Source organism: Ranitomeya imitator, chromosome 3 (assembly GCF_032444005.1).
Source record: "Ranitomeya imitator isolate aRanImi1 chromosome 3, aRanImi1.pri, whole genome shotgun sequence".
NCBI classification, from domain to species: Eukaryota; Metazoa; Chordata; class Amphibia; order Anura; family Dendrobatidae; genus Ranitomeya; species Ranitomeya imitator.
This window is the reverse complement of record NC_091284.1, coordinates 826,491,722-826,509,722: the sequence shown is the minus strand read 5'-3', so window position 1 is coordinate 826,509,722 and position 18,001 is coordinate 826,491,722. Positions and strand designations below refer to the sequence as shown.

At 48.7% G+C, this 18,001-nt stretch overlaps 1 protein-coding gene across 1 annotated transcript; it reads right to left on the bottom strand.

Annotated features, from left to right (window-relative positions):
• Positions 1 to 5,293: 5,293 nt before the first annotated feature.
• PAAF1 (proteasomal ATPase associated factor 1) lies at positions 5,294 to 17,816 on the bottom strand. The gene is made up of 12 exons (XM_069759435.1): positions 17,741 to 17,816; positions 13,689 to 13,729; positions 13,051 to 13,154; positions 12,844 to 12,933; positions 8,563 to 8,661; positions 8,293 to 8,443; positions 8,006 to 8,200; positions 7,754 to 7,845; positions 7,358 to 7,473; positions 7,191 to 7,273; positions 6,961 to 7,043; positions 5,294 to 6,616 (listed from the first exon to the last, which is right to left on the bottom strand). The coding sequence occupies exons 1-12, from the start codon at positions 17,785 to 17,787 to the stop codon at positions 6,539 to 6,541; spliced, it is 1,179 nt and encodes a 392-aa protein (XP_069615536.1). The 5' UTR covers positions 17,788 to 17,816; the 3' UTR covers positions 5,294 to 6,538.
• Between the last annotated feature and the right edge of the window lie 185 nt (positions 17,817 to 18,001).

The following is an 18,001-nucleotide window of genomic DNA, read 5'->3' as shown; positions in this document are numbered from 1 at the left end:
CTCTCGCCTCTCCCCGCATGCTCCATTCTCTCGGCTATCCCCGCATGCTCCATTCTCTCGGCTATCCCCGCACGCTCCATTCTCTCTCGGCTATCCCCGCACGCTCCATTCTCTCTCGGCTATCCCCGCACGCTCCATTCTCTCTCAGCTCTTCCAGCACGCTCCATTCTCTCTCAGCTCTCCCCGCACGCTCCGTTCTGTCTCGGCTATCCCCGCACGCTCCGTTCTCTCTGTCTCGGCTATCCCCGCACGCTCCGTTCTCTCTCAGCTCTTCCAGCACGCTCCATTTTCTCTCAGCTCTTCCAGCACGCTCCATTCTCTCTCAGCTCTTCCAGCACGCTCCATTCTCTCACAGCTCTTCCAGCACGCTCCGTTCTCTCTCAGCTCTTCCAGCACACTCCGTTCTCTCTGTCTCGGCTATCCCCGTACGCTCCGTTCTGTCTCGGCTATCCCCGCACGCTCCGTTCTCTCAGCTCTTCCAGCACGCTCCATTCTCTCTGTCTCGGCTATCCCCGCACGCTCCGTTCTCTGTCTCGGCTATCCCCGCACGCTCCGTTCTCTCTGTCTCGGCTATCCCCGCACGCTCTGTTCTCTCTCAGCTCTTCCAGCACGCTCCATTCTCTCAGCTCTTCCAGCACGCTCCATTCTCTCTCAGCTCTTCCAGCACGCTCCGTTCTCTCTGTCTCGGCTATCTCCGCACGCTCCGTTCTCTCTGTCTCGGCTATCCCCGCACGCTCCGTTCTCTGTCTCGGCTATCCCCGCACGCTCCGTTCTCTCTCAGCTCTCCCCGCACGCTCCGTTCTCTCTGTCTCGGCTCTCCCCGCACGCTCCGTTCTCTCCGTCTCGGCTCTCCCTGCACGCTCAGTTCTCTCTTTCTCGGCTCTCCCCACACGCTCCGTTCTCTCTTTTTCGGCTCTCCCCACACGCTCCGTTCTCTCTCAGCTCTTCCAGCACGCTCCATTCTCTCTCAGCTCTCCCCGCACGCTCCGTTCTCTTTGTCTCGGCTATCCCCGCACGCTCCGTTCTCTGTCTCGGCTATCCCCGCATGCTCCGTTCTGTCTCGGCTATCTCCGCACGCTCCGTTCTCTCTCGGCACGCTCCATTCTCTCTCAGCTCTCCCCGCACGCTCAGTTCTCACTCTCGGCTCTCCCCTCACGCCTTGTTATCTCTTGGCTCTCCCTGCATGCTCCGTTCTCTCTTTCTCTGCTCTCCCCGCACGTTCCATTCTCCCAGCTCTCCCCGCACGCTCCGTTCTCTCTCAGCTCTCCCCGCACGCTCCGTTCTCTCAGCTCTTCCTGCACGCTCCGTTCTCTCTCAGCTCTCCCCGCACGCTCCGTTCTCTCTCAGCTCTCCCCGCACGCTCTGTTCTCTCTCAGCTCTCCCCGCATGCTCCGTTCTCTATGTCTCGGCTATCCCCGCACGCTCCGTTCTCTCTCAGCTCTCCCTGCACGCTCCGTTCTCTATGTCTCGGCTATCCCGGCACGCTCCATTCTCTCTGTCTCGGCTATCCCCGCACGCTCCATTCTCTCTGTCTCGGCTATCCCAGCACGCTCCGTTCTGTCTCGGCTATCTCCGCACGCTCCATTCTCTCTCAGCACGCTCCGTTCTCTCTCAGCTCTCCCCGCACGCTCAGTTCTCACTCTCGGCTCTCCCCTCACGCCTTGTTATCTCTTGGCTCTCCCTGCATGCTCCGTTCTCTCTTTCTCTGCTCTCCCCGCACGTTCCATTCTCCCAGCTCTCCCCACACGCTCCGTTCTCTCAGCTCTCCCCGCACGCTCCGTTCTCTCTCAGCTCTCCCCGCACGCTCCGTTCTCTCAGCTCTTCCTGCACGCTCCGTTCTCTCTCAGCTCTTCCTGCACGCTCCGTTCTCTCTCAGCTCTCCCCGCACGCTCCGTTCTCTCTCAGCTCTCCCCGCACGCTCCGTTCTCTATGTCTCGGCTATCCCCGCACGCTCCGTTCTCTCTCAGCTCTTCCAGCACGTTCCGTTCTCTCAGCTCTTCCAGCACGCTCCGTTCTCTCAGCTCTTCCAGCACGCTCCGTTCTCTCTCAGCTCTCCCCGCACGCTCCGTTCTCTCTCAGCTCTCCCCGCACGCTCCGTTCTCTATGTCTCGGCTATCCCCGCACGCTCCGTTCTCTATGTCTCGGCTATCCCCGCACGCTCCGTTCTCTCAGCTCTCCCCGCACGCTCCGTTCTCTCTCAGCTCTCCCCTCCCGCTCCGTTCTCTCTTGGCTCTCCCCACATGCTACGTTCTCTCTTGGCTCTCCCCGCACGCTGTTCTCTCTCAGCTCTTCCAGCACACTCCGTTCTCTGTCTCGGCTATCCCCGCACGCTCCGTTCTGTCTCGGCTATCCCCGCATGCTCCGTTCTCTCAGCTCTTCCAGCACGCTCCATTCTCTCTCAGCTCTTCCAGCACGCTCCGTTCTCTCTGTCTCGGCTATCCCCGCACGCTCCGTTCTCTATGTCTCGGCTATCCCCGCACGCTCCGTTCTCTCTCAGCTCTCCCCGCACGCTCCGTTCTCTCTCAGCTCTCCCCACATGCTCCGTTCTCTCTTGGCTCTCCCCACATGCTCCGTTCTCTCTCGGCTCTCCCCTCCCGCTCCGTTCTCTCTTGGCTCTCCCCACATGCTCCGTTCTCTCTCAGCTCTTCCAGCACACTCCGTTCTGTCTCGGCTATCCCCGCACGCTCCGTTCTGTCTCTGCTATCCCCGCACGCTCCGTTCTCTCAGCTCTTCCAGCACGCTCCATTCTCTCTCAGCTCTTCCAGCACGCTCCGTTCTCTCTGTCTCGGCTATCCCCGCACGCTCCGTTCTGTCTCGGCTATCCCCGCACGCTCTGTTCTCTCTCAGCTCTTCCAGCACGCTCCGTTCTCTCTCAGCTCTTCCAGCACGCTCCGTTCTCTCTCAGCTCTTCCAGCACGCTCCGTTCTCTCTCAGCTCTTCCAGCACGCTCCGTTCTCTCTCAGCTCTTCCAGCACGCTCCGTTCTCTCTGTCTCGGCTATCCCCGCACGCTCCGTTCTGTCTCGGCTATCCCCGCACGCTCCATTCTCTCAGCTCTTCCAGCACGCTCCATTCTCTCTCAGCTCTCCCCGCACGCTCCGTTCTCTTTGTCTCGGCTATCCCCGCACGCTCCGTTCTCTATGTCTCGGCTATCCCCGCACGCTCCGTTCTCTATGTCTCGGCTATCCCCGCACGCTCCGTTCTCTCTCAGCTCTCCCCGCACGCTCCGTTCTCTCTCGGCTCTCCCCGCACGCTCCGTTCTCTCTCGGCTCTCCCCTCCCGCTCCGTTCTCTCTTGGCTCTCCCCACATGCTCCGTTCTCTCTCAGCTCTTCCAGCACACTCCGTTCTGTCTCGGCTATCCCCGCACGCTCCGTTCTGTCTCTGCTATCCCCGCACGCTCCGTTCTCTCAGCTCTTCCAGCACGCTCCATTCTCTCTCAGCTCTTCCAGCACGCTCCGTTCTCTCTGTCTCGGCTATCCCCGCACGCTCCGTTCTCTCTGTCTCGGCTATCCCCGCACGCTCTGTTTTCTCTCAGCTCTTCCAGCACGCTCCGTTCTCTCTCAGCTCTTCCAGCACGCTCCGTTCTCTCTCAGCTCTTCCAGCACGCTCCGTTCTCTCTGTCTCGGCTATCCCCGCACGCTCCGTTCTCTCTGTCTCGGCTATCCCCGCACGCTCTGTTTTCTCTCAGCTCTTCCAGCACGCTCCGTTCTCTCTCAGCTCTTCCAGCACGCTCCGTTCTCTCTCAGCTCTTCCAGCACGCTCCATTCTCTCTCAGCTCTTCCAGCACGCTCCATTCTCTCTCAGCTCTTCCAGCACGCTCCGTTCTCTCTGTCTCAGCTATCCCCGCACGCTCCGTTCTCTCTGTCTCGGCTATCCCCGCACGCTGTTTTCTCTCAGCTCTTCCAGCACGCTCCGTTCTCTCTCAGCTCTTCCAGCACGCTCCGTTCTCTCTCAGCTCTTCCAGCACGCTCCGTTCTCTCTGTCTCGGCTATCCCCGCACGCTCCGTTCTCTCTGTCTCGGCTATCCCCGCACGCTGTTTTCTCTCAGCTCTTCCAGCACGCTCCGTTCTCTCTCAGCTCTTCCAGCACGCTCCGTTCTCTCTCAGCTCTTCCAGCACGCTCCGTTCTCTCTGTCTCGGCTATCCCCGCACGCTCCGTTCTCTCTGTCTCGGCTATCCCCGCACGCTCTGTTTTCTCTCAGCTCTTCCAGCACGCTCCGTTCTCTCTCAGCTCTTCCAGCACGCTCCATTCTCTCTCAGCTCTTCCAGCACGCTCCGTTCTCTCTCAGCTCTTCCAGCACGCTCCGTTCTCTCTCAGCTCTTCCAGCACGCTCCGTTCTCTCTCAGCTCTTCCAGCACGCTCCGTTCTCTCTCAGCTCTTCCAGCACGCTCCGTTCTCTCTGTCTCGGCTATCCCCGCACGCTCCGTTCTCTCAGCTCTTCCAGCACGCTCCATTCTCTCTCAGCTCTCCCCGCACGCTCCGTTCTCTTTGTCTCGGCTATCCCCGCACGCTCCGTTCTCTATGTCTCGGCTATCCCCGCACGCTCCGTTCTCTCTCAGCTCTCCCCGCACGCTCCGTTCTCTCTCAGCTCTCCCCGCACGCTCCGTTCTCTCTCAGCTCTCCCCGCACGCTCCGTTCTCTCTCAGCTCTCCCCGCACGCTCCGTTCTCTCTCAGCTCTCCCCGCACGCTCCGTTCTCTCTCAGCTCTCCCCGCACGCTCCGTTCTCTCTCAGCTCTCCCCGCACGCTCCGTTCTCTCTCAGCTCTCCCCGCACGCTCCGTTCTCTCTCAGCTCTCCCCGCACGCTCCGTTCTCTCTCAGCTCTCCCCGCACGCTCCGTTCTCTCTCAGCTCTTCCAGCACGCTCCGTTCTCTCTCAGCTCTCCCCGCACGCTACGTTCTCTATGTCTCGGCTATCCCCGCACGCTCCGTTCTCTCTTTCTTGGCTCTCCCCGCACGCTCCGTTCTCTCTGTCTCGGCTATCCCCACACGCTCCGTTCTCTCTCAGCTCTCCCTGCACGCTCAGTTCTCACTCTCGGCTCTCCCCTCCCGCTCCGTTCTCTCTTTCTCGGCTCTCCCCACGCTCCGTTCTCTCCTCTCACCCGCACGCCCTGTTCTTTGTTTCTCGGCTCTCCCCGCACGCTCCGTTATCTCTCTCTCGGCTATCCCCCCGCACGCTCCGTTCTCTCGCCTCTCCCCACACTCTCTCGTTTAGCTCTTCTCTTCTTCCCCTCTATAGTCTCTGCTCAGATCCTGTATCGCTCTTTCCACCATATAAGACGCAGTAACACAAGGGTGGAAAAATACAGATTTTAATGACATGAATGAAACAACGCCTTTTTTTTTAAAAACTTAATAATAATAATAATAATCTTTATTTTTATATAGCGCTAACATATTCCACAACGCTTTACAGTTTGCACACATTATCACCACTGTCGCTCACAATCTAAATTCACTATCAGTATGTCTTTGGAATGTGGGAGGAAACCGGAGAACCTGGAGGAAACCCACGCAAACACGGAGAGAACATAAACTCTTTGCAGATGTTGTCCTTGGTGGGGTTTGAACCCAGGACTCCAGCGCTGCAAGGCTGCTGTGCTATCCACTGAGCCACCGTGCTGCTTAATAAAAAAAAAAAAAAAAAATTCACTGACTTTCTAAGTGACCATGGAAATTAATCAATATTGATATTTTGGCATGTGGACTGATTTCAGAAAAGTTGGATAAAAACAAAGTTCTGTTACAATCAGCTCTGTAGGGCCCCTGCGCTGATACACTGTAACCAACTATTAGGACAGACACGATGTCATGCATTTGCCTCATAGGAGAATTACCAATTTGCAGCTCTCCAGCTGTTGTGATAACTACAACTCCAACCATGCACTGACAGCAGCAGCACGCTGGGAGTCGTAGTCTGGCCCAGCTGGGGGGCTGCCGACTCCTGGAAACATCAGGCGCACCCTCAGCTTTGCAGACCTTGGATGTAAACAGAAAGGTGTCTATTCCCTGACAGCAAGCAGCAGTAACATAGAAGTTGCAGAACTGAAGCACTAGATATATTAAAAAGTTGCAGAACTTTTCGTTACACGAGGATTCCGCTACATTTACCGATCAATTGAAAACGTAAAGGTACGCAGCTCTGCCGCACGTCCGGCTAGCCTAATGGGATGTTCCATTTTTCTCTTTCCTGCCCATAGGTTAGGATTATATCGGTGTTAATGGCCCTCCGCCGCAGTCCCCGGTCTCTTTAGACAGGCTGCTTTGGTGACAATATCGCTCATAACCGCTGCAGCCAATCATTGAGCTCAGCAGTCTTGTGTGGTTTATATCGGCGTCACAGCTAAGCCTAGTGACTGGCTGCAGCGGTCACGAGAGCTGTAGTTGTGACGTCACCACTGCAGCCTGCCAACAAAGATCGGGGACCATGGTGGTAAGGCGTCGCTGATTTTATTACTTGTAGCAGATGGGCAGAAACCCCCCCATTAGCTGTGAGCGATGTCCGTAGCAGAGTGCGCCCCGGACCCCCAGTCCGCGCTCCTCACAGATCCGCCAGCTGATATTTCCGGATGATCCCGTCCCGGCAGCACGTGTACGCAGACTTCTCAAAGACGGCGACCTGCGGAGACAAACACGACTGATACAGACGCGGGACCGGTTACAGGAGGTCAATCCCCTACTGAAATACTCTGTGCTGCTGGAGGACTGCTGTCATCTGCCACATCATCGGCACACTCCTCTCCTGTAATACTCTGTGCTGCTGACACAAGGCATCAATATCCAGAACTGCTGACCTGGTGCTGTACTAATGGACTTTCTGGATTATTGGAAATAGAAATTACACTGGTTCGGAACAATGAGGAGTAATCCCCTAACTGAGGATTCCGGACTTCTCTAGCTGTGTGTGGGGCTATTTAGGGGGTAACATATCTCGCCCTCGTGATACAATATGGCGGATCTTACCTTATATACAGGATCACAGTCGGGATCTGTGAGCTCCAGGAAGTGATCCAGATCCTGCTGGAGGATGAAACACGTCCCGTCCCCTGGAAGAAAACATACCGCAGCGTTCATAGTGCGGCTCCACGATGTCCTAACGTAGCAGTGCACACAAAGCCGGAGCCAAAAAAGTAAAAATGGAGTAAAACCGATGAGACTCCAGGTCTTACCGTCCTACTGTGTTCTTACCGTACCTTGGCTGGCGACGAAACCTTCCCTGAAAGGCACCAGCGATAAAACCGGAGCTCCGGACCGGAACACGGTCTGTACGGGGACTCTATGAAGAAGCAATAAATGATGACGGAACTCGCTTGCTGCGCTGCGACGGTTCAACACAAGGTTTGGGGGGGGGGTCACTTACTTTGTGTTTCTGATGTCCAGCTGGTAGATATTACCGTCTTGACCCCCTCCTAAGACATTCACGCTGGAGAGGAAAGTGCAACAGTTAAAGGCGTCTGCGCCGTCAAAGGTGAAGACCTGCAATGTAAAAGACCCCGAGATGGTAAATGTTGTTTTCTCTTCCAAGCTGATCAATTCCTCTTATCACCACCAGAGGGAGGACATTGCAATGGAAGGTGCATTGATGTGTGCAGTGAGCTCCCTCTGGTGGTGACTGCAGGCAGTGACAATCAGACCACCAGGAATATTACACCCCATCATGGCTGTGTAAAGTGCTGCGCAATAGTTTGGTGCGATAGGAACGAAAATGATCATATCCCATGCAGATGAGGGCTCAGACCTCCGAGTCGTCACTTACAGACTGGCGGCTCTGCAGACTCTTGGCCTCCAGCTTCCCGTCCTCTCTCGCCAGCAGCAGTAACTTTCCCTCACTCCCGATTTCCCGGTCACCTGCAGCCAAAAAAAAGGACAAATTTACAAGTGATTAAGTTTTGAGTATGCAGCTACAATGCAGGCCTATGAGACTCCATGGTAACAGACTACAAACAAACCCAGCGTAGTCGGACCCTGCAGTCAGGTGTCACTCCTCGCCGCTCCCCCTTGTACTTACTCGGGGGCGTTTCTGGGGTTCCCAGGTCAATGGCGTTATCAGCGACACCAACGGAGATCCCGTTAATGGCGGCGCCGCAGTCCGCCACCACCGCCAGGCAGGAGGATGTCCCGCAGTCCCATAGTCTGGCCGTACCGTCCCTAGAACAGGACACAACGTTCCTTCCCCGCTCCACCACGGCCAAATCCAGAACACCTGGGGGGGGGGGGGGAGGTCACATCAGATTCCTGTGGGCGACTATAGAGGTAAAGGAGCGGGGAGCTTCAGTACGCAAAACGGTGACCAACCTCCTTTATGGCCTCTAAAGGTGACGGGGCAGCTGGCGTCTTCCACAGACCAGATCTTCACTTGGGCATCCATGCCGCCACTGAGGACCACCATCCCGGAGGGGAAGAACCTGCAGCAATTCACATCATAGACGTGACCTTCCAGGACTCTCTAGGGGGGACGAGAAGCCGAAAACTCAGACAGGCAGCAACTGTCCCTATAAAAAAAAGCGCCAAACCGCACAACACATGCAAGAAAAGCAGCGTAAATAATAGCCAGGAATGGCGCACCCGCGTTTCTCCATTATTGGTCTGCCAGATCTTCATCGATCCATCGCTGCTAGTGGAGACGCCGAGACCACCGCCACTGGAAACATCCAGACACGTGACCTGCAAAGACCACACCGAGAATTATAGGGGATATATTACCGTACATAGGGGCAGTATTATAGTAGTTATATTCTTGTACATAGGGGCAGTATTATAGTAGTTATATTCTTGTATTTAGGGGCACTATTATAGTAGTTATATTCTTGTACATAGGGGCAGTATTATAGTAGTTATATTCTTGTACATAGGGGGCAGTATTATAGTAGTTATATTCTTGTACATAGGGGCAGTATTATAGTAGTTATATTCTTGTACATAGGGACAGTATTATAGTAGTTATATTCTTGTACATAGGGGCAGTATTATAGTAGTTATATTCTTGTACATAGGGGCAGTATTATAGTAGTTATATTCTTGTACATAGGAGCAGTATTATAGAAGTTATATTCTTGTACATAGGGGCAGTATTATAGTAGTTATATTCTTGTACATAGGGACAGTATTATAGTAGTTATATTCTTGTACATAGGAGCAGTATTATAGTAGTAATATTCTTGTACATAGGAGGCAGTATTATAGTAGTAATATTCTTGTACATAGGAGCAGTATTATAGTAGTTATATTCTTGTACATAGGAGCAGTATTATAGAAGTTATATTCTTGTACATAGGAGCAGTATTATAGTAGTAATATTCTTGTACATAGGAGCAGTATTATAGTAGTTATATTCTTGTACATAGGAGCAGTATTATAGTAGTTATATTCTTGTACATAGGAGGCAGTATTATAGTAGTTATATTCTTGTATATAGGAGCAGTATTATAGTAGTTATATTCTTGTACATAGGAGCAGTATTATAGTAGTTATATTCTTGTACATAGGAGGCAGTATTATAGTAGTTATATTCTTGTACATAGGGGCAGTATTATAGTAGTTATATTCTTGTACATAGGAGCAGTATTATAGTAGTTATATTCTTGTACATAGGAGCAGTATTATAGTAGTAATATTCTTGTACATAGGAGCAGTATTATAGTAGTTATATTCTTGTACATAGGAGCAGTATTATAGTAGTTATATTCTTGTACATAGGAGGCAGTATTATAGTAGTTATATTCTTGTACATAGGGGCAGTATTATAGTAGTTATATTCTTGTACATAGGAGCAGTATTATAGTAGTTATATTCTTGTACATAGGAGCAGTATTATAGTAGTTATATTCTTGTACATAGGAGCAGTATTATAGTAGTTATATTCTTGTACATAGGGGCAGTATTATAGTAGTTATATTCTTGTACATAGGGGCAGTATTATAGTAGTTATATTCTTGTACATAGGAGGAGTATTATAGTAGTTATATTCTTGTACATAGGGGGCAGTATTATAGTAGTTATATTCTTGTACATAGGAGCAGTATTATAGTAGTTATATTCTTGTACATAGGGGCAGTATTATAGTAGTTATATTCTTGTACATAGAGGCAGTATTATAGTAGTTATATTCTTGTACATAGGAGCAGTATTATAGTAGTAATATTCTTGTACATAGGAGCAGTATTATAGTAGTTATATTCTTGTACATAGGAGCAGTATTATAGTAGTAATATTCTTGTACATAGGGGCAGTATTATCGTAGTTATATTCTTGTACATAGCAGCAGTATTATAGTAGTTATATTCTTGTATATAGGGGCAGTATTATAGTAGTTATATTCTTGTACATAGGGGCAGTATTATAGTTGTTATATTCCTGTACATAGGAGCAGTATTATAGTAGTTATATTCTTGTACATAGGGGCAGTATTATAGTAGTTATATTCTTGTACATAGGGGCAGTATTATAGTAGTTATATTCTTGTACATAGGGAGCAGTATTATAATAGTTATATTCTTGTATATAGGAGCAGTATTATAGTAGTTATATTCTTGTACATAGGAGCAGTATTATAGTAGTTATATTCTTGTACATAGGGGCAGTATTATAGTAGTTATATCCTTGTACATAGGGGCAGTATTATAGAAGTTATATTCTTGTATATAGGAGCAGTATTATAGTAGTTATATTCTTGTACATAGGGGCAGTATTATAGTAGTTATATCCTTGTACATAGGGGCAGTATTATAGTAGTTATATTCTTGTACATAGGAGCAGTATTATAGTAGTTATATTCTTGTACATAGGGGCAGTATTATAGTAGTTATATTCTTGTACATAGGAGCAGTATTATAGTAGTTATATTCCTGTACATAGGAGCAGTATTATAGTAGTTATAGTCTTGTACATAGCACTATTATAGTAGTTATATTCTTGTACATAGGAGCAGTATTATAATAGTTATATTCTTGTACATAGTAGCAGTATTATAGTACCGTATATACCCGAGTATAAGCCGACCCCCCTAATTTTGCCACAAAAAACTGGGAAAACTTATTGACTCGAGTATAAGCCTAGGGTGGAAATGCAGCAGCTACCGGTGAATTTCAAAAATAAAAATAGATAATTATTTCCCCATATCTGTGCCCCATACAGTGCTCTGCACCGTTCATTGTGCCCCATATCTGTGCCCCATATATGCTCTGCACCGTTCATTATTGTCCAATAGCTGTGCCCCATATAGTGCTCTGCACCGTTCATTATTGTCCAATAGCTGTGCCCCATATAGTGCTCTGCACCGTTCATACTGCCCCCATATCTGTGCCCCATATAGTGCTCTGCACCGTTCATACTGCCCCCATATCTGTGCCCCATATAGTGCTCTGCACCGTTCATTGTGCCCCATAGCTGTGCCCCATATAGTGCTCTGCACCGTTCATTGTGCCCCATAGCTGTGCCCCATATACAGTGCTCTGCACCGTTCATTTTGTCCCATAGATGCTCCACATAAATCTGTGCCGCTGCTGCTGCTGCTGCAATAAAAAAAAAAAACAAACACATACTCACCTCTCTTGCTTGCAGCTCCCAGCGTCCGGTCCCGGCGCCTCCATCTTCCCGGCGTCTCTCTCCGCTCTGATTGATCAGGCAGAGGGCGCCGCGCACACTATATGCGTCATCGCGCCCTCTGACCTGAACAGTCAGAGCGCAGACGCCGGGAAGATGGAGCGACGCCCGGCGGCTAGAACGCGGACAGGTGAATATAAAATACTTACCTGGTCCCAGCGATCCTGGCGCTCCCCGCCTGTCCCACGGTCTTCGGTGCCGCAGCCTCTTTCTCTATCAGCGGTCACCGGCACCGCTGATTAGAGAAATGAATACGCGGCTCCACCCCTATGGGAGGTGGAGCCGTCTATTCATTTTTTTAATGAGCGGTCCCACGTGACTGCTGAAGAGGGGAAGAAGCTGCAGCACAGAAGACCGTGGGACAGGCGGGGAGCGCCAGGATCGCTGGGACTAGGTAAGTATGCCTCAGCGCCCTCACCCCCTCACCCGCCGACCCTGCCACCCACCTTGACTCGAGTATAAGCCGAGAGGGGCACTTTCAGCCCAAAAATTTGGGCTGAAAATCTCAGATTATACTCGAGTATATACGGTAGTTATATTCTTGTACATAGGGGCAGTATTATAGTAGTTATATTCTTGTACATAGGAGCAGTATTATAGTAGTTATATTCTTGTACATAGGAGCAGTATTATAGTAGTTATATTCTTGTACATAGGGGGCCGTATTATAGTAGTTATATTCCTGTACATAGGAGCAGTATTATAGTAGTTATATTCTTGTACATAGGGGCAGTATTATAGTAGTTATAGTCTTGTACATAGCACTATTATAGTAGTTATATTCTTGTACATAGGGGCAGTATTATAGTAGTTATATTCTTGTACATAGGGGGCCGTATTATAGTAGTTATATTCCTGTACATAGGAGCAGTATTATAGTAGTTATATTCTTGTACATAGGGGCAGTATTATAGTAGTTATAGTCTTGTACATAGCACTATTATAGTAGTTATATTCTTGTACATAGGAGCAGTATTATAATAGTTATATTCTTGTACATAGGGGCAGTATTATAGTAGTTATATTCTTGTACATAGGGGCAGTATTATAGTAGTTATATTCTTGTACATAGGGGCAGTATTATAGTAGTTATATTCTTGTACATAGGGGGCAGTATTATAGTAGTTATATTCTTGTACATAGGGGGCAGTATTATAGTAGTTATATTCCTGTACTTAGGGGGCAGTATTAGTTATAGTCTTGTATCTTATTGTCAGTGACAGGCAAGGGATGAGAATACCTTACACTTTTCTCGTGGACTCTCGGGAAGCTGGTGTAGGGAGCCAGGAATTTGGTGGCGACGTTCTCCGCGGGGCAGGAGATGAGGAGACTTTTCTGTAGGACGGAGGAGATGGTTACTGCAGGTTTCCTACGTCTTTGCGCTGCCGTCTATGGACGACTGTTGGTTTGTTATTGGGGTTTACAGAAGTTTATTCTCTGGATATTTTATACCTTAGTGACTTCGAGAACAGAGAAATCCTCGGAGGAGGTGACGTTGGGGATCCCGTCAGGCCCGATTCCTTCACACTTCAGGGCCCCGTAGACCGTCGGCTTCCCTGTAACACACAGGACTCCTCAATAATTACCGGGTTTATTATTTATATTCATTGCTGCAAAACCTGAAGGACGACCACCGTGCCCCCGATAAGACTTTGCCTCAACCCTGCCAATACATCTTGACGTCTACCTTTGGAGCTGCCAAACTTTATCCTACAACTAGGCTACTACTATATCCCTCCGCCGTGCTTTACACTGCAGCTCTGCTTGTTCAGATTGGCCACTATGCATTATCTCATCAGAAACTAAGGCTTGCATCGACGGCTTCTTAAGAATTCATCATTCCCCCCTGATAAGCAGATTTCTGTTGTCTTCAAATCATTGGGGGCTTCTCTCCTCCCGGGGTCCGAGGTCTCCTATATTACAGTGGAATGCATTTATGTGACATGTAGTACAACATTTCCTCCACAAGGGGTCGCTGCAGGTTAAATCTACAGCAGGGTGCGACATCCCCTAACAGGAAGCTCCTGGGGGATGAGCCGACTTGCCCGGACTTCGGCCCCTGTAGATCGCCCTCTCCCAGCCACATTTACCTGGGATCTTGCACGAGACCCACGCCTCTCCTTCCGCCTTCCTGAAAGACAAAATGGGAAAATCTGTTATGTGCTTCTAAGGGACTCATAGGGGCAAAAACCACAGAGGTGGTGTAAGAATTCAAAATAAATTATGTATTGGACCCGCGGTGTTCCTTCACACCGCTGCTTGTGTCCCCCGCCGGTCTCCTCCACTGTCAGACGGAACGTAACTGCTAATTGGCTACAGTGGTCACATGACGTCCCCCTGCCAGGAGAAGAGACCGGCGGGGAACAAGGGCAGAACCTAGGGGGTCCAGTAGGGAAACATCTGATTTTTTTTCTAAACCCCTTTCTTCTCCGTCTCATATACCTAGCCATTGTGGAGCCGCCACAGGAGCCATGTTCAGTATTGTTTAACCACGTAAATGCTGCAGTCAATCTCTGACTGTCCCCATCCAACACTTATTGGCCCAGACGGGCCACCATGGCAGCTGCGGGCCATTCTGAAGGGCCCCAGACACCACCATTGTGAGTTTCACAAAAGATTATATCAGTTGATAGTAAAACAAAAAAATAATATTGGGGCACTGTAGTATGTATTACAAGCAATCAGACCTAGGGGAACTTAGAAGGATTTTTATTTAATTTTTTTTATTTAATTTTCTTATTGGCTTAAGAAAATAAATAAAACATATTAAAACTATATACAGATAGAAAAAAAGTGTATAGAAAAATCTATATCTATATAAATAAAAAATAAAATGTTTTAAAAATAAAATATATGAAATATATATATATGAAATATATATATGAAATATATATATATGTGTGTGTATTTGAAACACCGTATTTCTCATTCATTGCAAAATATAACTTGTGTGTGTATATATATATATATATATATATATATATATATATATATATATACACACACACACATATACATACACACACACACACATATACATACACACACACACACACACACATATACATATACATACATATATATATATATATATATATATATATATATATATATATATATATATATATATATATATATATATTATTATTATTTATTGTTATAGCGCCATTTATTCCATGGCGCTTTACATGTGAGGAGGGGTATACATAATGAAAACAAGTACAATAATCTTAAACAATACAAGTCATAACTGGTACAGGAGGAATGAGGACCCTGCCCGCGAGGGCTCACAATCTACAAGGGATGGGTGAGGATACAGTGAGGGTAGAGCTGGCCGTGCAGCGGTTTGGTCGATCGGTGGTCACTGCAGGTTGTAGGCTTGTCTGAAGAGGTGGGTCTTCAGGTTCTTTTTGAAGGTTTCGATGGTAGGCGAGAGTCTGATATGTTGTGGTAGAGAGTTCCAGAGTAGGGGTGATACGCGAGAGAAATCTTGTATACGATTGTGGGAAGAGGAGATAAGAGGGGAGTAGAGTAGGAGATCTTGTGAGGATCGGAGGTTGCGTGTAGGTAAGTACCGGGAGACGAGGTCACAGATGTATGGAGGAGACAGGTTGTGGATGGCTTTGTACGTCATGGTTAGGGTTTTGTACTGGAGTCTCTGGGCAATGGGGAGCCAGTGAAGGGATTGACAGAGGGGAGAGGCCGGGGAATAGCGGGGGGACAGGTGGATTAGTCGGGCAGCAGAGTTTAGAATAGATTGGAGGGGTGCGAGAGTGTTAGAGGGGAGGCCTCAGAGCAGGAGGTTGCAGTAGTCAAGGCGAGAGATGATGAGGGCATGGACTAGGGTTTTTGCAGATTCATGGTTGAGGAATGAACGGATTCGTGAAATATTTTTGAGTTGAAGGCGGCAGGAAGTGGAAAGGGCTTGGATATGTGGTTTGAAGGAGAGATCAGTGTCAAGGATTACCCCGAGGCAGCGAGCTTGTGGGACTGGGGAGAGTGGGCAGCCGTTTACTGTAATGGATAGGTTCGTTGGGGGGGTCACGTGAGATGGGGGAAAGACAATGAATTCTGTTTTGTCCATGTTAAGTTTCAGAAATCTAGCGGAGAAGAAGGATGAAATAGTGGACAGACATTGAGGGATTCTGGTCAGTAGGGAGGTGATATCTGGTCCAGAGATGTAGATCTCTGTGTCATCAGCATAGAGATGATACTGAAAGCCGTGACATTCTATGAGCTGTCCCAGGCCAAAGGTGTAAATGGAGAAGAGCAGAGGCCCTAGAACTGAACCTTGTGGGACTCCGACAGATAGGGGGCGAGGTGAGGAGGTGGTGTGTGAGTGGGAGACGCTGAATGTCCGGTCTGTTAGGTATGATGAGATCCAGGATAGGGCCAAGTCTGTGATTCCAAGGGATGAGAGGGTCTGCAGCAGCAGGGAATGGTCCACTGTGTCAAAGGCAGCCGACAGGTCGAGGAGGAGGAGGAGGACAGAGTAGTGTCGCTTGCTCTTGGCGGTTAAGAGGTCATTGGTGACCTTAGTTATGGCAGTTTCAGTGGAGTGGTGTGACCGGAAGCCTGATTGTAGGCGGTCAAAGAGGGAGCAGGAGGAGAGGTGGGAGGACAGTTCAAGATGGACGTGTTGTTCCAGTAGTTTGGAGGCATAGGGGAGAAGTGATATAGGGCGATAGCTAGATACAGAGGGTGGGTCAAGAGAGGGCTTTTTGAGGATAGGTGTGATGGAGGCATGTTTAAAGCTTGAGGGGAAAACACCAGTTGTTAGAGATAAGTTGAAGAGATGGGTTAGGGTTGGGATGAAGACTGTGGCGAGGTTTGGGATGAGGTGGGATGGGATCGGGTCAAAAGCACAGGTGGTGAGATGCGATCTTGAGAGTAGAGTGGAGAGTTGATCTTCTGTAATGGTGGAGAAGTTGGTTTTGGAGGTGGAGGGATGGGAAATCGGGAGGAAGAGCTCTGGGGGTTGTTGTATACATATATATATGTGTGTGTGTGTGTGTGTGTGTGTGTGTGTGTGTGTGTGTGTGTGTGTGTGTGTGTGTGTGTGTGTGTGTGTGTGTGTGTGTAACGAGGATAAAGTTCGTTTCTTATTCGGCGATTTTTTTTTTTTTTTTTTTACAGGTTTCACAACACATAATAATCCTCACAATAATAACCTACGATGCAGCGAGGAGCCCTGATGTGAACACACTTAACAGCTACAAAAATTATAAAACTGGCACCAAAATGGGCATCAAAGTGGGCACCGAAGGGCGTTAATGAAAGGGATAAATGCCATTGGGCCACTGATACCACAGTGTATACATATAGAACAGGGAGCCCCACATCAAACCCAGGACCCTCCAGCCCGGCCCAAATGGGTGCTGGTCATCAGAACTGGCATCAAAGTGGGCTAAAGGCTGATTTTGGTCACTTGAATAAGTAACTGATGTGTATAAGGGGTTAAATGACATCTATTAGTGTGAGATCAGTGGCCCAAAGTCATTTAACCCTTTCTTCAACGCCAGTTTTATAATTTTCGTAGCTGTTACGTGTCTTCACATCAGGGCTCCTCGCTGCATCGTAGGTTATTATTGTGACGATTATTATTTGTTTTTAAACCTATAAAAAAAAAAAAAACAGAAAAGAAAAAAAAAATTGCCGAATCAGAAACGAACCTCAGCCTCGTAATGTTACAAACGTTGATGGATGAGGAGACAGGAGGAACCGGGGCAGAATGTGTAACACTAATATAATCTCTTCATTTGTATAGCGCTAACATATTCCGCAGCGCTTTACACACATTATCGTCGCTGTCCCCGATGGGGCTCACAATCTACATTCCCTATCAGTGTGTCCTAAACCTAACACAAACATTAATTTTGGCATAAAATACATCCAATTAAATAAAAAAAAAAAAGGGGGGACATCCCCTTTAACAAATCTTAAAGGTCCCCAAAGTTTATGGCACTACAATTCCCAGCACGCAGTAAGAGGTGAACGGTGTCAGGACACACTGAGAATTATTAATATCCACGTGGTCAGGGCCTCTTACAACGGCCCATAGGTAGAATAGACTAAAATAAAACAACCAACATGTCGGACTGAAAAGGTTTGTCGCCCCCCATTATTCACGTGCAGCCCCCACCTCAGACAGGCAGCCCAGTCACTCTGGATAGAAATCCTGGCGGCCATCTTGGTGCAGGCAAATTCATAACAGGAAGTGGTCGTCACGGCAGATTATAATAAACAGGAAGTAGCGCTCTCCCACCACTAGAGGCCGCCGTGAAGGAGCAATATGTGTCTCTTGCCAAGGTGTTTTCTGCTGTGTTGGAGACAATCATAAATTGGACTACGAAAAAATGGCGGCGGCCATCGATGGATACAGGAGAAACAAGGACACTAGTAA

What these genes read in the sequence shown, in the direction of transcription:
- PAAF1 (XM_069759435.1), bottom strand. Translation starts at nt 17,787, where the DNA reads ATGGCCGCCAGGATTTCTATCCAGAGTGACTGGGCTGCCTGTCTGAG. An exon ending in CGAGAGTCCACGAGAAAAGT is followed by an intron (nt 8,662 to 12,843) that starts GTAAGGTATTCT and finishes TGGTCTTTGCAG; the next exon opens with GTCACGTGTCTGGATGTTTC. An exon ending in AGGTTTCGTCGCCAGCCAAG is followed by an intron (nt 7,044 to 7,190) that starts GTACGGTAAGAA and finishes GTTTTCTTCCAG; the next exon opens with GGGACGGGACGTGTTTCATC.